The sequence below is a fragment of the Thermobia domestica genome, chromosome 2 (genome assembly GCF_964235325.1).
Source record: "Thermobia domestica chromosome 2, izTheDome1.hap1.1, whole genome shotgun sequence".
NCBI classification, from domain to species: Eukaryota; Metazoa; Arthropoda; class Insecta; order Zygentoma; family Lepismatidae; genus Thermobia; species Thermobia domestica.
This window is the reverse complement of record NC_137455.1, coordinates 184658564-184684319: the sequence shown is the minus strand read 5'-3', so window position 1 is coordinate 184684319 and position 25756 is coordinate 184658564. Positions and strand designations below refer to the sequence as shown.

At 36.4% G+C, this 25756-nt stretch overlaps 1 protein-coding gene across 1 annotated transcript in view; it reads left to right on the top strand.

Annotated features, from left to right (window-relative positions):
* Positions 1-368: 368 nt before the first annotated feature.
* LOC145678145 (cytosolic iron-sulfur assembly component 2A-like) overlaps positions 369-25756 on the top strand; it is a 47485-nt gene continuing 22097 nt past the window's right edge. The window contains exons 1-2 of the mRNA XM_081748241.1: positions 369-679; positions 20596-20675. Coding sequence (XP_081604367.1) covers positions 520-679; positions 20596-20675 — 240 coding nt within the window. The 5' untranslated portion in view covers positions 369-519. The remainder of the gene's footprint in view (positions 680-20595; positions 20676-25756) is intronic.

The window sequence follows — 25756 nt, the reverse complement described above, 5'->3', positions numbered from 1 at the left end:
AGAAGTAGTCAAGAAGAGAGTTTAAAAGGAATATACACATATAAAAAGCGTTATGAGAAAATAAATTATATGGACAATGATTTAAGGAGCATTTTGCTTTTCAAAGCCAGGTCAGGGAGCCTTGAAACAGGGGTAAAATTGAAAAAAAAAAACGAAAAATGTCAATTACGTTCTTTCAAAAATGTCAACTTCTTTCTCGATTTTGACAATTTTCCCGATTGTGTACGTTCTACCCAATTGTGTTCTGTTTTTTTTTATTCAATTTTGTTCCTGAATCACAAATCCGCCGTGTAAGGTTTATTTGTAGCACACATAACTCTAATGCTTGCACCGACCTATTTGACCGACAATGGTCTCAAGACAAGACAAGGGAAAACAATAGAGCTGGCAACGCTGGCAATGAAGTTTGTCTAAATAGGAAAGAGTGAAATAATGTAATTTGTGTAACTTATTTCACAAAGTATAAATATTTAAAAATTAACGTAAAATGCTTTCTAGGACGAATAAAAATTAGGAAAAATGTTTCTGTCTTTCTTTAAAAAATCTTTGAGTGGTTCCTCCCCAACAGAATCAAAATCAGCTGTTTCCGGAGCTTCTCAAGAAGTAGAGGTAGCAAAGGAAATTACAGAATCTGAAGACAGTTCACCAAAAGCAGAAGAACTCAAAGAAGTAATATACGGTAAGCATTTTTATTATTATTATTATTATTTTCTAGATCAATCCATATTCTATTTGAACTGTGCACACTTCCATACTTTCCATTTCCTTCACCACAAAATTGGACCTCAACTGCGTTAAATTGTTTCTTAGGAGACGAGTGGTATGCGTGCAGACTTACTTTAAGAGATGTTCAGCAATATGGGTATTAATTCAGTGTGCTGATGTAGCCTATGCTAAGTGGCCACTGAAAACAAGAAGTGAATCTAACCGAATCAGGGCTAGGCGAATCTAGTTGTCCGCGCAAGTGTGCGTCCGTAGGGAGTAGAATATTTGCATAATCGAATAAACCGTGCAGTTTAATTGTACGGATCCATACATAAATTCATGAAGTGTACATTCACTTTTGGGTAATAGTATACATGAGAACCCCCTGATCTGCGTTTCTTCTGTGTTTGTATCTGCAACAATAGTTTTCGAGGTGTGCACTCGCATTCTCCGGTGCAGATTCACTTTAAAGGATATTGTGCAAATACGAACCAACCTGTGTTAACTGGCTACTAAAACGCATGAATGCTATCTAACGAAGTCAGCCAAGGGCCCTAAGCATGAGCGAGGGCGTGCGTTCGTAGGGATCCGGCGCGTCAGCGATGGTGGATAAACATTGATTGTGGAAAACCACTGCTTTCACGTTACAAATATATGTGATTGCTTCCTTAATTTACACTTTCAGTTACAAATTCGAAATAAAAAAGTACCCTTTACTATTCTATTATACATTTTACCACTCGTGCTGATGATTTGGTACAACTTCAGAAATTTGTAAGAACTTCACCAACACTTCAATGGTTCCGCTTCTTTACTCTTCATTTTCGTATGCCCTAAATCGCCTTCCTTCACTTTATACACTATGCTCACTGACTGTATAAAGGAAAATGTGCAACATGTTACATTTCAGTTTCTGTTTTTGTGCGTGCTGGTTCAAATCCGTGTCTCAAGAAAACAACACAACGTTGGTCCTACTTCGATTATTCACATACTGGTCTATTACAATATTATTTATTCTGTAAATTTTAGAAATTGTCCATCCGTCACTACTACGTATCTTATCGGCCAATACGTGATACTACGTTAGACTTCCATTATTATATTTTCACGTACATACGCACCTCGCAGCTAAGAACACCATATTTTGAGTAAACACGCAAATTTTTGTAAATTTGACAAATATGTGGATGTACAATCAGTCTCCACCGAATAGACTAGTCTTTCGCAGATGGAGGCTCGGATCAAACCCATATGCACCGGTTTTCAACGTTGTATTACTGCTTATTTGTTGTTATTTTAGTATATCGTACCGACAATTGCTCGTCCTTCATTTTCGTCGTTCACTCTTTACTGTTAATCTCAAAAGTTTCGGCAAAAATGCACTTTGAGCAGAACATTTATAGAAACCATACCTAAAGAAATCCTGCAGAACTTCTAACCCCCTTTGGTCGCTCAGCTATGTTTTGTAGAGTAAATAACACTGGAGATCTTATTTTTACATGATTGTGGGAGAAACTAAAATAAACCCAAAATCACTTGTTCGGCTCAAACTAGAATGTTACCAACATTTCTGATTTTTATCCTTTCTTTGCTCTTCGCTGGATTTGGATTTCTATTCATCTGCATTGTATTACTGTATATAATTAGTACCTTTAAACTGATAAGTGTTGTAAACTACACACTATCCAGAAATAACGAGGACCATACAGGTCAAGTGTAGGCATTCTATTCTAAATAATTGAAAACTCGCAATTCTTCCATTAATTTCCTTGTCCTGCAAAAGATTTGCGCTGGGCGGCATGACATTACCTCACTTAACATACGTGAAATTCAAGGGGTCACCAGAAGAAATTATTGAAAAATTACAATTCATCCATGATTTACATATAATCAAAGCGTCCAGACATAGCTATACCATATACAATATACTGCCAAAAAAAACTGTGATAGGTAGCGACTAGAGAGTATGCATGCTATCTAACCGAGTGAACTCAGGGCGAAGTTTATGGGCCGCACGGGATTGCGTCCTGAGGCAAGTGCGTCAGTATTGATGGAGTTATGGGTGTATTACCCGTCGCACGAGTCCGTTCATTTCTTTGTAGTGGCGCTACTGTTGTGTTTATGTTTTGGTAGTGGGAGGGAAGGCAGGAATGGTTTTCTGTATTCGTTTACAGGGTTGCCAGGACGTCTTCAGGTCAGGCAGCCATCTAGATATTTTAATGTTTGATTCCATATCAAATAGTTTTATATATTTCTCGCAAAACGACTTGAAATATGTACACACTACTCTCACCCAAATTTGATTCTGTTCATATCCTTTTGATTTTCTCGAAAACCTGACCATAAAAGAAATCTCAAGAAACTAGTACCTCTGGCTACCCTGCCACGTTGCTCCTACAACTTGTAAACAAGGAAGTTAGTTCCCAACTTCACCGCATGCAGAGAAAAATGAGACGAGTAATACGCGTAAGAGAGGGTAGTGAAGACACTGGTTTTCGCATTACTATGGATTCCTATAGCACTCGTAATGGTTTCACACTAGTAATATGCTACATTTGTAAACATAAAATATAGCTTTTGTATATTGTGCAGAAGTACTTCACCGGCGGAAAATTACATCAGTGTAGTCATCATTCGTATACTCTTACTTATTTTCATCTTTGTATAGCCCTTATAATGATTTTACACTAGAAATCATACTTGTGAACATAAAATACGGTTTTATAACTTACCATACCATTTAATTCTGCCGCTGGTTGAAATTTGTTCTTTATGAACTTGTCTTTCAGTGCAGGGTATTGAATTTTATCTGTAAGTTTTCTAAAATGTAGTATGCTTAAAATTGACTAGCTTCACGAAAACAATGAATCCTTAAGTTCTCGTGTTTCCAAACAGCGCTACAAACACCCTATTACAGTATTACTAAGTAAAGTTTTAGAGTGGGTCTGGAGGTAGAGCTCCCTATCAAATACATGCTCTGCGACATCAAAAACTAGAAAACGAATCCTAAAATACTTTTTTTTTTTTACTGTACTAGCTGGCCTGTCCTTATTCATGAAATATGTACTTCTTTTATCAGGAAATGCACTGTTACTGCCTAATAGTTAGTGTTTCTTAAGAAAGGAATTACATTAATAGGTGCAGATTGAGTTAAGGAGGGCTGAGTATAACGTGTGCACATGTGGCATAAAAGCTGCAATGCGTAAAACAGGAATTAACTTAAAACATAAACAAACTCATGCTAGTTGGTGAATATTAATCACGAATGCTATTCAACCAAGACAAGAGCAGGGGCGTAGCATGAGGACTCAAGCGGTAGTTAGAGGTGCATCTGTAGCGTGCAGCCCCCTCTTTGGGAGCTGCTATCTACAATTGTATATATTACCTTTGTTTAATTATTCTTGTGTATTGCTTTATCAGTTAATATAGTTTTAGAGAGAAATCCCGGCCGGGTAAAATTATTATTACATTTCATTTAATCAATATTTTTATTTTTGTCTTTGTGTGATTTTGTTTCTATATCTTGTTAACTAACATGCAGTTTCTTCTTTCCAACAGGATTTCTTTTTTTTTTTTTAAACAGCTCACTTAGGGGAGAGCCAGAAACCAACGCTATCTTGCCCGTTGATATTTTTTGTTTGTTAATTTTAAAATTTTTAAACCAAGCGTCTGTCTGGTGACCGTTGGTTGTATCGTCTATATAAGAGCAGGAGAATCATAGGTGGGGGAGGATTCCAGCTCGACCGTCTAAAGAGGTAGATGGTTCGGGTTCTTGTCCAAAGAGGGGACGGAATCTCTTTTCTGGAATTCTCAGATTCTCTGCCAAAGAGGTGGCTAGAGATTTACATGGTACAGCAAGAGGGCTGTATCGCCACGATGCTAAAAGTTTAGTTTTTTGACATAATTTCAGACCACAACTCTCTTAAGAGGAAGAGAGTCTGGGGGGCTACGGAAATTGTTGGTCTTAAACTGTACCACACAGCAAGAGGGTTGTGTGAAGGGGGAAGCGAATTAAGTCGCTGAACCGTTTTTTTTTTTTTTTTTAGCTGGCTTCGGGGCCACGCCACTCCTTTAGTGGGAGGAGAGACTATGGGTTCAAGTCCCGTTTGACACCTCACGTAGGAGGCGAAGTTAGACTTACCCAATTTTTTCGTTGAAATAGTTTGTTTAGCATCCTTTGGCCAATTTTGGGGAGATATGCGCGTTCCATGGTTCTCTTCTATAAAGGGCTGGATTCTTTCTTCGAAATGAACGACGAGAATTTTTTTTTATTTATTAGTATGAATAAAGTTTTATTATAAGTTAATCCTTGGGCGTAATCCTTTCATATTATTAACTTCCTCATTAAGGTTTTTTTGATCTACCTATTAGATTGCTGTTTTGGTGTAATTGAAGTTTTTGTTTGAATCTGGTGCATCTAAACCGGATTCGGTACATTGCTTGGAGAGAGATTTTTGGGGGCTCGTTTTTATTTGATTTTTCTTTTTTATTCAATTATGCTAATCCTCCAGGGTGCACACAGATGTTAATGAGCCGCTTTTAATCTGTGGACACAAGTTCGGTTCCCGGGGTGATTCTTTTATATGAGGAATGGTGAATTAGTAATTGGGGACGAACAGTTGGAGGTCGCATAAAGTGGGTTAGCTCGTCCGGGATTGGATTTGTTTTGTTGTTTTGGTTCTTTCTCGTTAGAGTTTTTGTTTAATTCTCCTTTGGATTCGTACGTTTATGTTTTTGAGATCAGGAAGGAACACTTTTTCGAAGATGGACTCTAATATTGAAGTAAATAGTCTTAGAGAGGTCCTAGGGTTTTCTGAGGAACAGGATTTGAATCGGGAGACTATTTTGGCTGAAATTACGAGATTGAAGCATGCTGCTTCAATGGTCAGACAGAACACCATCGCAATTGAAGAGGAAACAGTACGTAACCTCTTGGATATAGAAAGGAACGTCGAACTTAATTCTGATGTAGCAGTAGACGCTATTAGAAAACTAAAAAATCGAACTGAAAATAGGTCGTCTCATACAGGGTGTTGCTCTCAGAAATCTGGTCTTGAGGAAGTTAGGTTAGAACCTCCGGTTTTTAGTGGTGAAGGAGATAATTGTTCGTTTCAATTTTTAGAGGCGCTTAAGTCTTACGCTTGTCAGAAGGGTATTGGCGAGAGTGATCAACTGGACATTCTCATACCTAGGCTACTCCTTGGCCCAGCTCGCAGGTGGTGGGAGTTTAAGAAACCATTTGAGTCCTTTGGGACCTTCAGAGACTCATTTTTGAAAGAGTTTTTCAGTTTTAACTATGCCGAGGAAGTTGAGAATATGATTGCCAATAGACTTCAATATACAGACGAAAGTCTGTCTGTTTTTGTTAGAAAGATGAGCGAACTTTTTCAGAGGTTAGAATCCGTACCATCTCAAAAGGATCAGGTTAGAAAGGTAATTTCGAAGACGCACCCTCGTTTTAGGCAATTTCTGTATGGAAAAGAATTTGAAGATGTTAAGGAATTGGAAAAGGAGTCCCTGCATATTCAGTCCATTTTATTGGGTGAATTGTCTTACATGGAACTATCCAGCGGTCGGACAGGAGGTCAGGAATATTCGGCTCCGGATTTTAAGAGACAAGACGCAACAGCAGTTTCGAGAGATTCGATACCGCCGTTAAGCGCTCTCGATCCAGCACGGTCCCGAAGAGGAGACCAAAAGGATATGAAGCCTGGTGGGGGGCAAAGTCAGTCAAAAAGGGCAATAAGATGTTACAATTGCAAAGAACTGAATCACCGAGCAGCGGATTGTGTTTTAAAGAAAAAGGATTCAGGTTCGAAGCCCGTCTCGGCCGTAGTGCGGAACAGAGAGGAGAAAAAAGAAAGGAGAAGAAGGGGGAACAAGAACCCTTTTATTTATGGCTTTATACATCGTGAACGCTATTATTTTTACCTCGATTCTGGGTCTGAAATTAGCATCGTCCACAAGAGAATAGCCGATCAGTGGAGGCGGAGAGGGGCCAGGTTCGAATCTTGTTCGTTGCCCCTAAGCCTAGCAACGGGGGAAGTAAAGACTGTGGGAAAGATATTTGTAGACTTTTGTATCAAGAGGAGAAAATTCTCTCACTTCTTTTACGTTCTGGACCACCTCGTAACACCCATTATCGTTGGTCAAGACATCCTAAGAAAAGCAAAAATAAGTTTGGATATGGCAAGCAGATCGTGGATGTTTAGCGATGAAAAAGAAAGAACACACTTTGTTTATCCTACAGACCAAAGTGAGGAACTTTTAGCTGAAAACCACATGTTGTCAACCATCCCCGCCCCTCCCGCGGTCGTTGGTAATAAAACACGGCGGAGAAGGGGTAGGGGTAAGAAGAGCGGTCAGGGAGGGGAAAAGGACAGACAGCCCACCCAAGAGTGTCCGCGTTGTGAATCTCGACCTGCGAACAGAAAAATATTTTGGAGAGGAAAACAAGAAGAAGAAAGAAAAGATTTTCCAGACCACAGCAAAAATGATTCTTTGAATAAGAAACCGAAAGCTAGTCGAGTTAAGAAGACTACTTCAAAAAACGTGAATGGCGCTGCCGAGGGGGGGACAAGGGGTCCATTCCCCCGAGGCCGCTATTAATAAATTGTTCGATTTTGAATGATAAGTATCAATTGTATATTGATACAGGGAGCTCGCTGTCGGCTATAAATGATGAGATTGCGGAAAAATGGTCAAAGTTAGGAATAACGTTGCAGGATCATTCTGTAAATGTGAGGTTTGCCAGAGGAGGGGCAAAGACAATTGGTTTTATGGTTGTCCCTCTGGACTTTTTTGGACTCCAGTTAGAGCAGAAATTCCATGTAATTAGTAATTTTTCGAGGTGTATTATCATGGGCCGAGATTTTCTTCTTTCAACAAAGATGATAATAAAATTCAGTCCTTTCGGATGGGAAATTCCGAGTAGGGGAATTTCTTTTAGGGAATTTGATTACCCTGAGACGCGAGAAACTAGAGAAATTAATTGCTCGAATGAAGATATAGTTTAGGCTGGGAAAGACTTCTTTTTTTTAGCTCTTGTTTCAGGCTATTCCGCAGAGATCCGGAACTCCTCCTTTTGTGGCTTATTTAACATCAGAGCAAGGCATTGACCCATGGTGACAGATTGGCACAACCACGCTGGTAGAGGGAAGGAGAGAGAGAGTGTGTTAAAAAAAATATAAATAAATGGGAATGAACAAGGAAAGGATACTTGACTTCGTCAGTTTAAATTCAGCTTCGTGAAGAAGAACGTCTTTTAGAGATTTTTCCTTGTTTTTGTACGTTCCCGATGGATTTTAAGTTTAAGAAACCAAAGGCCCTTACTAGGAGTGTTTATTGCGGGGCCAGACCAAAGGCGTGGAATCCCACCGAACTACAGTTGATGTTCAACATCGACGATGAGAAAAGCAATAAGAAGCGAGACCAGTACCGGGCCGCGAGACAGAAGTCGGGCCCGAACCCAGAACGTATTCTGCAAGGTGACCCGAGCAACTTTTCTCTCAAGGACCTGAGAGAATATCAAACACTACAAAAGAGGCCTGCATCGGTAGCGGAGGCTCCGGGTTCGAGTTCCGAACCATCGACAAGTTGCCAGGAGGATGATCCGGTGGATTACATTGAAATCTTTACCAATGGCGAGGGACTTCCACTCACTCCGGGTAAAGGAGTGAACGACGGGGACCACTGGGAAGCCAGCCCGGCGAAGAAGAGGCTGAAGTTTTAAAATAAAAAGGACTATCTCTGGACGGACCTCAACATTGTAATGTGTTCAATGATTGGACATAACAGTGATTTTTTTTATTTGTTTGTTTTTTGATTTTGTGAATATATATATATAAAATACATATTCAAAAAGGACCGTCGAGAGTGCACGCTTGCGGACAATGGGCTCTCGTAATTGTGTTTTGTGTGTGTGTTTAGAAAAAAAAAAGTGTCTTTTCGATATTTCAGAGAACTAAAAGAGTCTGAACAAGAGATTTGGACTAATGGCTCTTTTCTTTTTTTTTAAGTGCAAAGTTAAGTGTTTTTTTTTTCCTCATTTTTTTTTTTGGAACGTAAGTAACATGCAGCCCCCTCTTTGGGAGCTGCTATCTATAATTGTATATATTACCTTTGTTTAATTATTCTTGTGTATTGCTTTATCAGTTAATATAGTTTTAGAGAGAAATCCCGGCCGGGTAAAATTATTATTACATTTCATTTAATCAATATTTTTATTTTTGTCTTTGTGTGATTTTGTTTCTATATCTTGTTAACTAACATGCAGTTTCTTCTTTCCAACAGGATTTCTTTTTTTTTTTTTTAAACAGCTCACTTAGGGGAGAGCCAGAAACCAACGCTGTCTTGCCCGTTGATATTTTTTGTTTGTTAATTTTAAAATTTTTAAACCAAGCGTCTGTCTGGTGACCGTTGGTTGTATCGTCTATATAAGAGCAGGAGAATCATAGGTGGGGGAGGATTCCAGCTCGACCGTCTAAAGAGGTAGATGGTTAGGGTTCTTGTCCAAAGAGGGGACGGAATCTCTTTTCTGGAGTTCTCAGATTCTCTGCCAAAGAGGTGGCTAGAGATTTACATGGTACAGCAAGAGGGCTGTATCGCCGCGATGCTAAAAGTTTAGTTTTTTGACATAATTTCAGACCACAACTCTCTTAAGAGGAAGAGAGTCTGGGGGGCTACGGAAATTGTTGGTCTTAAACTGTACCACACAGCAAGAGGGTTGTGTGAAGGGGGAAGCGAATTAAGTCGCTGAACCGTTTTTTTTTTTTTTTTTTTTTTTTAGCTGGCTTCGGGGCCACGCCACTCCTTTAGTGGGAGGAGAGGCTATGGGTTCAAGTCCCGTTTGACACCTCACGTAGGAGGCGAAGTTAGACTTACCCAATTTTTTCGTTGAAATAGTTTGTTTAGCATCCTTTGGCCAATTTTGGGGAGATATGCGCGTTCCATGGTTCTCTTCTATAAAGGGCTGGATTCTTTCTTCGAAATGAACGACGAGAATTTTTTTTATTTATTAGTATGAATAAAGTTTTATTATAAGTTAATCCTTGGGCGTAATCCTTTCATATTATTAACTTCCTCATTAAGGTTTTTTTGATCTACCTATTAGATTGCTGTTTTGGTGTAATTGAAGTTTTTGTTTGAATCTGGTGCATCTAAACCGGATTCGGTACATTGCTTGGAGAGAGATTTTTGGGGGCTCGTTTTTATTTGATTTTTCTTTTTTATTCAATTATGCTAATCCTCCAGGGTGCACACAGATGTTAATGAGCCGCTTTTAATCTGTGGACACAAGTTCGGTTCCCGGGGTGATTCTTTTATATGAGGAATGGTGAATTAGTAATTGGGGACGAACAGTTGGAGGTCGCAAGCGCATCAGCGCAGGGGATACACATAGACGGGAATAGTTGAAAAACACTTGACATGACATATGGCTTGTGTGTGGTACAGCTTTGCGATACCTGTATGATCACTTTATACACTGCACTTGAACACATAGCACTTCTCTTCGTCTTGTCTTTCATCTGAAGTACTACGTAGTAAAAAGCACACTTATGATTATGATCATGTAATATTTCTATCTTTTTATGCATGTAAGAGGTAAGATTCCGGTATATTTTGCTTGATTACTTGTAGAATTGTACAGTTTTATAGTAAAATCAAGTAACAGTATTTCTTCCATAGATTGTATAAATAAATTTATACTCCCCCTAGAATGGGATAATACCCAACGTTTTACTCCATGTTACCATATTTGGTTCAGACACAACTCTTCTCTTGTTATAGCTCTTTTGAGATGAGAAGAAACATGGGCAGTAGCCAATAGTAAACGTTATTCAGCGCAGTGTTGTAGGATTGCGGACTGCCCTTTCTCTTTTCGTTCTTTCATCACCTAGCGTTATAGCAGATGAATTGACAGCATTATTTATAACGTCAAAAATGTTATACCAATAAAATTTAGAATTTTCACTGCCCATGCTATAAATAGGAAATAAAGAATTGTGAAAAGCTCCTTCTCTGTTTCATCCTACTATCACCACCGTCTATAGTAGTTGTATTTTGTCGCTGTGTTAGCCTGAGTCTTAAATTTATTATAATAGTTTACACATTTTTAAAACAGTGTGTCTACTAAAATTTCAAAATAAAATTTCGTGACTTTTTCGTGACCTTTCCTTTGCCAAACCATGAAATTTCTAAGCCCACCAAGCTCAATAATGCCAGCTGAAGGACAATCTCAAGGGCGAATTTGGGTGTGGATTAGGCCGAAATTTCATGCATGTTATAAAAGCATGCTTTGCTTGTGATTTAGTAGCGTCTGAAGCCAACCATAGATATTTTAGGCGGTGAATTTTGACGTTTTATAAAATAAAATTTTCCAGTCTCTACTCATATTTGTACAAAAAAAAAAAAAAATCGTGACTCAAAAGCTAAATTTCTTGACTTTCACGACCGTTTCCTGATTTCATGACTTTTTCTGTGACTTTCGTGACCGATAGACACCCTGTTTTTAATCATTATTTCATGAAATTTTCTTTGTAATTTTTCTATATGTCGTGCAAAGGATCATTCCCAGTCTTCTTATTACTTAATTAGTTTCCTCGTTGATTTTCAGAGGCCATTCTCTCTGAGGATTTCCTTACTTCAGCACTGATGAATCACAGAAACGAAATTAATTCTGAAGCCTTTGTTTTTATAGTTTTGGACGTTAAGTTTCTCTTTCTCTCTCTCTCTCTCTGAACCGAATTTTTTCGTACCTTTAGATATGTAAAGTTTCTAAAATAATTCGTGAAATCACTTAGAAACTGAAAATCATTTTTCAAATACATTTTTTTAGCTCACTGGCAAAAAGTGCAACGTATATAAATAATACAATTATAATTTGAAATAATAATTAATTAAAAATAATAACGCTAAAGATATGTATTTTGATCTTTATGATATAAAATCTTTCGGCGTAATATAATAAAATGCCTGCAATATAATACAATATTGATTTGCAGTAATGTCGTCATCCTAGCATCCTTACTTATAATAGTTCAACATTTGAGGAACATTCCGTACATTATACACAGAAAAAGTATGTTAAACAACTATACGAGTTAGGTTGTTATTTTTCTGCATAATAATAGAACGTTCATAGTTCACAATCAGTGGCGAGACATAACATTTTTGCTTTGTCGTTACAAGATTTTGTAATGTTATGATCAATTTTTAAGCCAGGAAGAAAAGTCACAACAGTTTTCCGTTGTAATGATAATTACTCTTTCAGACGGGGGGCGCGGTGGCTCAGTGGTAGAGCGTTCACCTCCGGTGCTTAGGGTCCCTGGTTCGATCCCAACTCGCACCGTGTGGACATTGTGGTGGACAAACACCGTGCTCGTGGATTTTCTCGGGGTTCTCCCCTTTCCTCCCACTTTCTTCATTTCACTCAACTCTCATCATCATCGTCTCCTTTAGCCTAACCGGCATAACCGTAGGAAGTTAAACTTAAAGATTTCATTTCATTTTTTACTCTTTCAGATTTAACGGCAAAGGTTATTCTGTCCCTTTAATAATACTACAGCTTTGTTTAAACAAAAGACGAGGCCAACAAAATGGCATTAGTAAAAAACGATATTTCCACAAAGACAATTGTGAGATTCATAATTCGAAACCTAAAATTGCTTGATATCGAATGTTCTCCGTTCCGCAATGTTGGCTTTTACATTTTGTAATGATGGGCAGGGTCGGCCACTCCGAACTCTCAGAATACGGAGAAGACATGTATTTTCTATTGTCTTAAGTTCTCAACAGAGAGAAATCTCTGATTTCTAATATTTCAGAGTAAGACTTAGCTACCCAAAGTAGAAGTTGATATCGTTAATTGTTTAATTTAAGGTGTAATACTCGTAATTAATTAAGAAATGAAAAGAAGGGTGATAGCAAAACTATTGTATAACAGAAAAAGCTTTCAGATGCTTTTTATTCGTAGTTTAGTTTTACGCTATAATTATTTTTATCGTCAAAAATAAAAAGCTCATTATAGCGAAGATGTGGTTCTCTGAGAAGATATCTCGTAAATGAACACATATTTATTATTTAAGGCAGCCGACCTCCAGAATAATTAGATTGCCTAATTTTACGCTACAAAATATTATTATAAAACAAATCGCTCAAACACAAATGAAATGTTTATAGATCTATTGAATGCATTGCAACAATTGTAGTAATCTTGGTAGCCTTGCTCACAAGATATACACTTCCTTTGGAAACAAAGCTTGACTTTTTTCTTGCCTTTCTTTCAATATGTGTGATGTACAAGTGATAGAGAATACAGATAAATAAAACAAGCAATTGTCGGCAAATACTCAGCTTTTGGTGAAGACAATTTGAGAGATGCAGAAAGAAGGGATTTTCTGTTGCAGTTTTGCTCTACGATGAAAGACTGAACATATTGTAGACTCAAACTAATTAAAGTACTAATGAAGGCAGTTATTCTTCATTGTCCAACTCATAATTTCAGCGTAAGAAGGGATCCACGAAAGGAACGATACAACAACACCCAAATCATATTTATTATTGGGATATATTATGATGACTTACATATCTTTAAAAAGTTGATAAATGCTCTTGTATTTGTACACTTTATTAATTTCTAGTTCTAATACTATGAATCTTTTAACAGTAAACACGTGTTTGAGAACTAAGACTTAGGTGAACTAGCGAGACGCGTGTAATTTTTCGTCTCGAATTAAAAAAAAAAAAATACTTCTCGCCTCGTGGTAATCTATCTAATACTGTACATCCTAACAATGAATTACGCTTAATTAGCCGTGTAAAAAGGACGTTGAGTTAAAACAACGCTAACATAAACACTGAATTTTAGTCAAAGTATAAAATAAAAATGCTTCTTAAGGACGGCACGGATTCATAGTTAATAAAAAGTTTCATATGGATTCATTTAAAACCTGCTTAAACAATCTGTAGAATTATGAAGTTAGTGGATTAATAATAGTAATTAATTATCGTCGCTGCGGAAATGCAATAAAAAGTATGAATTGTTGTGTGCAATAAAAAGTATGAATTGTTGTGCAAATATAAGTATGTTTCGTTGTTACTCAAAAACCAATTTCTAAAAAATCCTTTTATTTATATTAGTAGTTTTGCAAAGCGTTTGCTCGTAGTAAAAAATGTATAGCGATTATGTTTCAATTTAGTGTTTTCTTTTCATTTATAAAAGCCGGCTTTTTTTGAATCAATGTTTTCTTGCACATAAACAGCCGGCTTTTTTGGGGAAAAAACGAGAATTTTGGAAATTTTGCCTTTTTTTCATTTTCATGATTTTTCTGTTTAAATAGCTTTCTTATAGTCTCTAAAGTTAAATAAGATTCCATGACCTAAATGCCGTATTTCGCTCTGGAATTCACCATCATGATGGATGGAGCAAATGATTTATGAATTAAAGTAAACATAAAGTACGTAGTATTTGAGGGCAATTTTAGAAACTATTATCTTTATTTTAACTTCTGAATTATCGACATTTTTTTTTCTTCTCTAGATCATTTCTTTTTAGTCATCCCTGTTTCACTTCTTAGAGCTTAGTACTCTAGCTTCTAGCATATGCTCAAACTTACGTTTTTCAATATATCTGTCAGAGGGTACTTCCACATTTCCGTTATACTGTAGCTGTACAATGATTTAACAATAATCTTCAAGACACAACCTTGAATACCATTTGATAGAAATAATCAGTATCGGATTTAGAAAAATATTTCGAAGTTTTTTTTAATAATGTTTTTTTTTTTTTTAATTTCCTAACTTTTATTTAAGAGGAGTTTTTTTTGTTTACGAGTACAGGCATAACAAATATTTCGTTTCGTTTGTATATTTAGCTGTAATCTTCCAGATACAACCTTGAAGACCATTTTATACTGATAATCAATGGCGGATTTGGAAAAGTATTTTGGGAGAGGCTTTCTAAAAATTCCGAATTTTTTATTTGAGGACAGCTTGAAGTTTATGAATAAAGGCAAAACTAATATTTAGTTTGTTTTAGAAATTCCGTAATTTCGGGGTAGAGGCTTCAATCCGAAAGACCCCCACCCTAACCCTCTTCGCGAATCCATCACTGCTGGTAATTAGTAATAACAAAGGTTTTAAAACGATTAGAAAGGAAGTCGGCCATAACTCTCAGTACACGCACTATCTCTACATTCACAGATGGAATTAGAAAAACTTTTGTCAAAATAGTCGAATGCGGAGTTGAATCCCGGACTTCACGATAGAAGCGCGAAATCTAACCACTCATTCGTGTTTGTTGTGCAGTTGTGCTTAACTTAAATGTATTCTCTCTCTCTCTCTCTCTTTCTCTATGGCCACAAAAGCTTTCCATTGACTTCTGTCCTTATGCAATTCAATCCAGTTTCTACTATGTATTCCTATTTCTGCTAGATCCATCTTAATATTGTCTTCCCATCTGGGCCTAGGTTTTCCTAATGGATGTTTCCCGATTAGATTTCCAGTTGAAACTTTGAAAGCGTTCCTACTTTCTTCCATTCTGGCAACATGACCTGCCCACCTGACCCTCCTAGACTTGATGATTCTAACGATGTTTGGTAAACCGTATAAATTATGTAGTTCCTCCTTATGAAGTTTCCGCCATTTCCCATTCCCGTTCCTCTTGGGTCCAAATGTTCGTCTCAGGATCTTGTTCTCAAATAATTTCAGTCTATGTTCTTCCCTCAGCGTAAGCGACCATGTCTCACAACCATAAAGCATAACAGGCATGATTATCATTTTATATATTTTAAGCTTTAAATTCCTTGACAGAATTCGCGACGACAAAATATTTTGAACTGAATAATAACAAGAATTTCCTGATTTCAGTCAACATTTAATTTCTTTGTGAGTATGATTTTGGTCTGGTAATACTGATCCAAGACATTTGAAAGTATCCACTGTGTCGAAAGTATTAATTGATATTTTAACGCATTCGTAATTTGCCGTATTACGATCCTTGTGAACTTCCTTGTATTTAGATTTCTCTGCATTTACTCATGTCCCTGCAAGCGTTTAATAAGGCCTCTGTATTTCTTCCAATTGTCAGTGTTGGGAAGTAACGTAACGCAAGTAACGTAACGCAAGTGTATTTTACTTTTTAAGTAACGTTTCCTAGTAACGCGTTACATTTTTTCCAAAGTAACTGTAACGGTAACGCGTTACAAATTTTTAAGTAACGTGCCTAGTTTGCGTTACTTTTTTCGCGTTACATTTCGGATGAGTAACTACAATATATGTATATTTTTTTCGGAAACAAATGTTTATTTCCTGTAAGTGAATTTCTCAGAATGAAACAATCGAGCATGAACTACGTATGTCAGTGACCGACAGTCACAGACACACAGAGAAACAGATAAATTTGTAGTGCCACTTGCTGTTTTTTGAAGATGAAGACAGCCTTAGGGAAATTACGTGTACTGATTGCAAGTATCTGGAAGATTTTGTCGTAGATTTTGACAGCTCCAAATCAATGCATTCAGTGAGTGAACTAGGAGTGCAATGATACCGGTAGTCTATTTTACTTTAATTGGTGTTGTTTTTATAAAGATGGAGAATGAAAATATTTTACTGTTCGAACATTTGAAAGAATACTTTTTTCTTAAGAGCTGAGAATGATGGTGGACAGAAGTTAAAAGTAAAGTGTTCCAAGTGCCCCGGCAGAAAATATTTATCAACAACTAGGGTGCCATAATTAACGATTTACAGTAAGGGGCTAATATGAATAAACTGTTTTGATGAGCAGACCTACTTTATTACTAGACAATAGTTTGCTGATGATATGTAATATTGGAGTTCTTTCAGATCAGTCTGCTTATCCTAGAGTCCCGTTGATTATAGAATAGTGTAATGTTTCTCTATATTCTTTATTTTTAATTTTACATAACAACATTGTTATTATTATATAATTAGTTTAGCAGAATAATTATAAGCAACCATTTTTTCTAACACATAGGGATGAGCACGAGTCAAGCTAAATTTCGACTCGACTCGAATTTAAGTAGAGTTTCGAGTCAAGTCAAGGGTAATATCCTCGAGTCGAATTCCAAGCCGATTCATTTTTTGCGTCGAGTTTCGAGTCCAGTCGAGTTTGATAAATGGCTCGTTCGTTTTAAGTCTTGAAATCATGGCCTGATTACACTGGAAAACGAAAGCCATGAGAAATGTAAGCTAAACAGTAATATGGAATACTTTTAGTGTTGCTCACGAGAAGAAACACTACTTGCATCTCGTCTCGTCTCGATAACGAGACCACAAGAGATTTTTTTTATAGCAAGCTCAACTCGGCTCGGCTCAACGGAGAAGATGGCTCGAGCTGGCTCGGCTTGGTAGGGATGAGCAATTTGCTCGGTTCGGCTCAATGAGCCGAGGGCTCTAGCCGAGTCGGTTGGGTGAGCTGTTGGCTCGGCCTACTTCTCGGTTCTGGTCGATAGTGAATGAACTGTGAGCCGATCTGCTCGAGTCGTTGACAATTCTAAACCCGGGCCGAGCAGTTTTGAAGATATTTGGCCAGTGCCCTATAACTTTTAACAGTTTTCGGCTCGAGCCCGAATACTCAACCTAGACCCTCAACCCAAATTCAGAAGCTCGTAAACAATGTCCTTGACTCCTAGACTTCACGACTACCGAGGTTGGAAATCAACTATCTTTTTAGTATTCAAATACAAACCGCCTACCTTGCTTTTTATATACAGTATTATAATTAATAATAATAATAATAATAATAATAGCGGTAGTAATAGTAGTACGGAAAATTGAAGTCATAATTTTTTTCACATTTTTAAAGTTTCGGACCTAAAAGTAACGCGTTACTTTCGAAGTAAAGTAACAGTTACTTTTTGGGGGCAAGTAACGCGTTACTAACGAGTTACATTTTAAGAGAAAGTAAAGTAACTTGTAACGCGTTACATTTTTACAAGTAACTTACCCAACACTGCCAATTGTTCTATCAGATTTACATAATCAGCATACACCATAACTTGGTGAATACCCTTCAACTATAGGCCCTGGTTCCTAACTTTGATTTTTCTTATAGCGTACTCCGGAACAAAGCTGAATAACAACGGCGATAACGCATATCCTTGTTTCAGGCCAATCTCGACGTGGAAGCTCGCATTTTTCTACTCGGACTTTACTCTGGGATTCATTTAAACACTTAATAAATCTAGCTTTTTCGGTATTCCAAATTCTGTAAGAATGTTGTACAATGTTTCCCTCCTAACCGAGTTGTAAGCTTTTCTAAAATCAATAAACAGTTTATGTACTGGGTAGTATATTCCTATTTCTTTTCGAGTATTTGTCGAATGGTAAATATCGGGTCGATTTGGACTAAATCCACACTGATAATCTCCAATAATTTCATCTGCGTATGGGGTCAATCTTGTTAATAGAATGTTAAGAGAAATGCCTACAGTCAATTTTGTCGTCTTTCTTGTGAATTGGAACAGTGATTGAATCTTCCACTCTTTTTAAATGTATTCCATAGTTTTTTTTTTTTTTTGTAGAAAAAAAAACGTAACGATATGTTGAAATTTCTTGTTAAAAATTGAGAAACCTTCAGAACTGGGTAAACCGTGATGATGAGTATATATTCTACAGCCTAGGAAACCATATGCTCAGATGAACCGTCTATTACGTATATGATCCATGAACAGAAAATTCGATACTTTCCCGATTTTGAACAAGCTTAAGGAACAGTCAGTGCATTACAGAATTTGGAGCTTTACCGATTTTGCAGATCCGAAGCACCTGATAGGTGGTAACAGATTATTACGTATGTGATCAATCAGTGAAAAATTTGTTCGAAATATTCATACAATGTATATGAAAGTTAAAACTTAACTGAAAAAAATTCAAGAATGTACAGAACCACCCGAAACAAAGCTCTTAATGTGCAGATTTCTCTCATGTTTTTCTTTATTTTGCTTCAAAAAGAGGGTGTGTGATATTTCGAAGTAAAAATACTACATACAATTTTGCTAGTTATTTGTGTATCATTTTTAAAGTACTTATTGTATATAAGAGGTTAAAATATTATTACATATATTGGTTAAATCTTTGGAATTCATAATGTAAATATGTTAAGAATTTTATAAAATCTTTTTGAAATTCATGGTTTATTTTCGAGGTTTCATATTATCTGCATCAACCACTAATTAAATGAGTTTGATATATATATATATATATATATATATATATATATATATATATATATATATATAGAGAGAGAGAGAGAGAGAGAGAGAGAGAAGCGAAACAAAGTCTGCTTTATCAGTTTAAAGCAAAATTTTCAAAAAAGCCCAAAATTTCCCAAGCAAAAAAAGCGAAGCAGAAAAAAGTTTTTTTTTTTTTTTAAGCCGGTTTTTTCCGAGCCCTTGCATCTAATTTATATGTATAAAAGCAAGAACTCGATAAGAAAATCCGACAACGGGAAAACTGCCACCCTGATCGACTTTCCTCGCAGTGTAGTCAAATTATTTCCTGCTTAACAAAGCAGGAGCTACTTTCACCAAGCAATAGAAGTATATGTAGGTATAAGTTAAGGAGGAAAATTTGCAGTCTAATTTGGTGAGTTGGAAATTAATTAGAAGAGGGGAATTAAATAAATCAATAACCAAACTAAATAAAATAGCATTAGAACCAAACTATTGGACATTCAAATTGTATTTGGATGTGAATAATCATTTCAGTATACTTTTGCACACTATTAAATTAAAATCCATGCAAGTTTTGAGATTAATTTTAAGATACCGTGAAAAGAACTAACGGTTACAACAGTAAGTAGATTGAAGAAAATGAAAACTTCAAATATTTATTTGAATTTCAAAGTATTTTAGAAAGTAATATGAGAAATGTTTCCCTCCTTCAACTTGGCGAAATTATTGTACACTTCGGACATTGGATAGTTAGTTCTCGTCTAGATAAACTACTTTTGATCTTAATTTTTACACGAGGGAAGAACTAAAATTCATATCAACTATTTTTTGGTATAGCACTATTGCGGGGCACTAGGACGAATTGTAGTAAGATTAGAGAGGGGCACTACAAGCATTTTACACACTACATCAAATCATAATACATATATGAGAAGACAAACGTCTGAACATGCATTTCACTGCTACATTTGTGAACTACGAAAACGTCGAAGTTATTTCGTTATATAACTAGGTCTAGTTTCATCATAACTTCATTTATTCCAAAATTATCCGTTAAATGCAGTTCAACAGATACCGAATTAAGTAACCGAATTTATTTAGGATTATATAAAGATCTAGGTTTCCTTTCTTTGGGCAGATTAGGAACATGACATTTAAAATCGAATTTAGAGCCATAGAAACTGTATCAAAAACGTTATTGATTTTATGATTTATATCTAAAATCGGTGATTTAAATATTGATATATACTTCCGTGCATTTTATTATAATCTAAAACTTCAAAATGAAAAGAGAAATATATCTATAAAAGAATTCGGATGTTTAAGTATCTTCAAATTTACCGATATCCAGAAAAAGAAATATACTAATTACTGGCGTAAGGTATCAATTCTGTGTCTTAGTAGTATCTAATAACAGCATGTAGGGTGTATATTCTATCATCCAAAGTAACATAGCTCCAGATAGCACTTTTTTGACCAACATTCTTCAAGGATACGTAGATGGCCATCGTCTTGTTCAAGCTTACTGAATATAAGTCTAAAGACGCTATTGATTTTAATTTTTAAGATATAGATGAAATAGTTAATATAGAATTATAGTGTGTCGTGTAAAATAAGTTCTTATATTGTATGTAACGCTTGTGCTAATGTATAAACCATGTGTGCCCTCTTTCTTAAAATATTTTTATTTTTACAGATTACATAAGAACTATACGAGATCCTGAGAAACCTGCCACATTAGAAGATTTGCAAGTAGTAAACGAGGATTGCATTCAGGTAACGAGTGGATAGTTGTGATTCGATATTGATCGGAAATAGTTTTGTTAACAATCAAGAATTCGCATTGTCCTAATTAAGGAGTGGAAAAATGTAACCCATTTTGACTCAGAAGGTATCCGTCGTGATTTTGAAGCAATGGGAATCGCAGTGAACGCAACGTTGTAACAGATTTTAGTAGAGGGGAATCCATATTAACCTATAACATGCTATTAATTAGTAACTTATATACACAAATTACAGTTGTTTCGAATTATAGATCAAAAAATGGGAGAGTAATTTTGTCAGAGCGAGAGTTGAAAGAGTTAAGTTCAGGAAAATTCACAAGAATATTTTTTGATACATGTGTGGAAACATCAGAAATAATGGTTCATCGGATTCAGTTGTGTTTATGGGAAAGTCAGACATTTCGAACATTTGCTTTGACCAAGGCATTCTCCCAATTTAGTATATAATTGACAACTGGTTTTGTTACACGTGCGATTTGTTTAAAAATTCTCAAGATAATATAATTGAGAAGATAGCCAAACTCGAGATGTATCTCTGACGTCTGTCATTAGTCTCAGCACTTCTGCCTTTTATTTATTAAGAACATCATTTACTATTCCAAGATTACGTTATTTTCTGCGAAGTTCACCTTCATGGAAGGAAGAATATTTATTAGAACACTTCGATAATACCGTAAAATCTGGTTTAGAATCTATCCTAAATTGCTTTCTTCAGGATAATACATGGCTTCAGGCTTCTCTTCCAGTTGGTTTTGGTAGATTAGGCATACGACTAGCGATAGATTTGGTTATGCCCTCCTTCTTGGCATCATTCTGTTGTTCTCGATGACTAATTGAATCACTTCTTCAACAAGATACAAGCTTCCACATCATTTCTGAAGTTAGATTACTCTTCCACGCGGTCATTACTAGTTGGTTCTGAATTACTCAAATTTAGCACCAGAGCAAAGCAATCCACATGGGAAGAACCTATTTTCAAATGTGACTTTTCCTTTCTGCTACAGTCTTCAGACAGCCTAGAACAGGGGTTTTCAAACTCTGTGGTGCACCTCCCTGAGGAGGTACCGAAAGTTGTCAGGGAAGGCGCGAGGACTTTTAAGAGAAGGTCCTACGAAGGAACATATTTATAATGCAACACGCATACTTAAGTCTGCACCTTCTTTAGTAATACATAGTTTACTAAGCCTTTGTATCACTTCTATTTCACATACGATCAGGCCTTGCGAGTGCTCCTTCCTTTTACAACTTCCTATCTCTGCGAAACCGGATTTTCATCCATGACGGTGATCAAATCCACATATAGGTCAAAATAAATTTCCAGAAAGAGATGCGTCTTGCCATTTCAAAATACGTGCCGAGATTTCATAAGTTGTGTGACTCAAAACAAGCTCATACATCCCATTGACTTTGCTCAACATTTAAATATGCCGGTTTTTATTATTTAAATTCCCTCGCTGCTCGTATTTTTCAATTTTAACTAAATATCTGACTTACAACAATTTGTAATTACTAACATTGGCTAATAATATTAAAAGGCATAGTCAGTGTGTACAGTGTAGGTCACCTATGTTAATGAGATATTCCCATTAGTAATTAATAAATGAAACATGGTTTATCAAGTGATAGTCTTTCTTTTAGGGACACATGTATTGTTGATAAATTTCATTTTTGACAGGGGAGGCGCGTTCAGATTTTGGTGGTTGAGGGGAGCCTCAACTGCAAAAAGTTTGAAAACCCCTGGCCTAGAAGACAAGGCTAAACTAATTGCTGCATCATTCATAGAACCAGGTGCTTAGCTTAAAGCTTTATCTTCCTTCCTCCTAGCCCTTCATGTCAGTAATGAGAGTTTTCGAATAGCAAATATTGGTTGGGAGCAAATATTTGTGAACCTCATAAATGCCAGGCATGTAAGAATCCAGTAGATAAAAATGACTGCGTGAACACACTTGCATAAGAAGTACAGGTACACATCCCCGACACTCAGGTGTCAATGACATTATAATGAGGGCACTCATTTCAGCAGATATACAGACAATAAGGGAACCAAATGGATGTAGTAGAAGAGATGGTAAAGACCAGATGAGAGGACCGTGATACCTTGGAAGAGAGGCAAATCATTAATTTGGAATAAACATACACTTTCGCCCCTTCCAACCTTCCTTTCTCCTCACTCCAAGTGGACAATGTAGCCAGTCGAAAAGAAACAGAAAAAAAAGAAGAAAATACAGTAATCTAAAGAAGAAGTAACAACTTATTGCCATTCAGTCCAGTGGATCGTGGGGCGAAGAAGGCATCAACTTTATAAAGGAAGTAGATAAACGCACCACACATTTATCCGGTGATGATAAAGCAAGAACTTTCCTAATTCAAGTATAAGTATGGCAGTGCAAAGAAGTAATGTAGCCTCTATAGTGGAAACCATACGACCAAGTAAAGAACTAAACGAGATTGTTTTGTTTTAAAACATCTTCCAGTACGTTAACCAAAAAAGTTTGTCTTGTAAAAGCTCGGTTTGTGTGATTATAATTCCCAATTATATTTAGAGTAAGGCCGCGCTAAGAAGAGCTCTGACAACTCTCACGTGCGATCAAGCGCGGTTGCCACGTTTATCTTCTGTAACAATACAACATAACAAGGGGCACATTTTGTGGGAAAAGAATCACCTATGTATTACAACAAAACTATTATTTAACATTATGCCTGACGAAATATTAGTCAAAAGAAACAAACAAATTAGTTTGCTTTAGGATAGTTTACAAAATTGTAAAGAAAACAACTGTTACTTCTAAACACATAGGGCCTTATGCAGAATCGTTTTGACGTATGATTAGCGTCATACTAAATGCCTGACTACTGCATGAAAACATATGTTAGTCGAACTCTTTAGTATGACATCAAGCTTCTTCGTGGTTAAGCGGTTAGCGTATGCCTTTGGCATGGGAGAACCCGGTTCGATTCCCGGCGGGAGCTCATGTGGTTCGGATTCCACGTTAATCAGTAGGTCCACGTCTCATATAGCCTCGCTGCTGAAAGAGGCGTTAAACTCAAAATCAACTTAACACTTTAGTATGACACTAAACACGCGTCAGAACGACTCTGTGTAAGACCCATAATGTTATATCTTTTTTTAAATGAAAACTACTTACGTTAGAGAATGGCTTTCAATTGTAGACAATTTAATTCCGTTTACTGTAAAAATCCTAGCTTTTTTCCTAGGGTGGATAAAGTTTCCGTCGGTTCAGCGAGGTCTTTCGGGCACTTCTCTCTTGTGATTCTTTTCACAGTTGTAGGGCTAATGTATAAAGCTGAATCTACTCTTTCAATCACTTTATTCAATGGCAATAAAGGACCGTCCATTAAGTTCTTTTTCCAAATATTCCTTAAGATTAAACACAAATTCCCATGCCTGACTTGTCAAGGGCGCACCCTCTTTCCGCACTTCAGACATTGTGTTCATAAACACAAACACACACACATACACATACTAAATTTATATTTTAGGTCTATGTAAATAGTATGAATACAAACTATGTTCCACTGATGAATGAAAATAATGATTACACCACAATATTGACACCAATGCACTGAGATGATAGCACAAAAAATCAAAACAACCTGACAACACAAAAACTTTCACAGTAATGAGTAGGTATAAATGCGACAACACTGTTCTGTTACCATGGAAACAACCTAGTGTTTCCACATGTATTTTTGTGGGTCTAAACGTATCCTCCCCTTCACATATTGGTGAAAAAATGTCTTCTACGAAAAGACAGACATAGCTGGATCATGTTCGTTACTTTCCAACTACTCAATTTCTAAATCAGTCCTTATGAAAAGCTCATTATAACGGTCTCTGTAATATATAGACTATGTACATTTTTCCGATGTCAACAAATTTCCTACAAAGACCATTAGAAATTCTACTAATTTCAGCCTGACATTCCAAATCACGGTTCATTGCCTTTGAACTTTAGAAGAGCCGTACAGACTCGCTACCCTCTTCGCTTTCAATTCCATGAAAACCTACTCCCTGCGGCGACAGGGAGGTGGACCGGTTGTTGTTCCATGTAACCCCACTTCTATTTACATAGCAAACTTGTCAAAAGGACAGAGTTGTGTCAATAAGTGGAAAAAGAAAAAAATCATTATTGTGGCAATAACGTTAGGCCTAGTGGAACTACGTTCTGCTGGAATATTGAGGAGTCAAGTGAAGTACAATTATTTTTTAAATATCTAGTTTGTAAATATTTCAACTTATAATCTGATTCAATCAGTGATAAAGTAATTCGATTCCTTCATCGTTCTGTCAAGTGATCGCTTTGATTCTTCTTGCTATGACAGTTCGCAACACTGTCGTCAACTTACACGATGTTAGATCTGTCAGAGCTCAGGTTACGATGGCCTTAGAATAATTATATTATTGTAGAATTTACATATTATTGTGTTGATCTCTGTTATCAAAATTAAATATCTCAATTACTTTATCTATCTATCTATCTACCTACCTACCTATCTATCTATCTATCTATACAGTGGTTCTATTCAGGCGGTTCGCACCGGTTTGTTAGAACCGGTTGTTAAAATATGTCGAGTTCGCAGAACCGTTTGTTATATCCGGACATAATCACAATCATGCATACATACGCATGATTTAATCAAGGGTGAAAGAAAGAAGACAAACAAATTTGTGAAAACATCACTGTACTTTGCCCTTTCGCTTGCATTCTTGTGAAAACAAGCAACTTTGAATTGTTTCAATTCAATAGTAGACAGAAATTTGCATGGGTGGGCGCCAAGAAATTTGTCTGAGGTGACAGATAGAGTTTCCGAGTCATGTTAATAAAAGGATCCCAAGTTTTAATTGTAAATTTTTTTCGAGTGCTCTATATTTGTACTGACGAGAATAAACATTTGAAATTTTCAGACAACGAAAGACTGGTTTGGATAAAGCTTTGAAGCTATATGTACTAAATCTCACTAACAAAAATATGCTATTACATATTCTGTCATAGGTTTTTCCCTCCTTACAGTCGGTTTTGTTTGAACATGGCGCTACAAAATATAATAGAA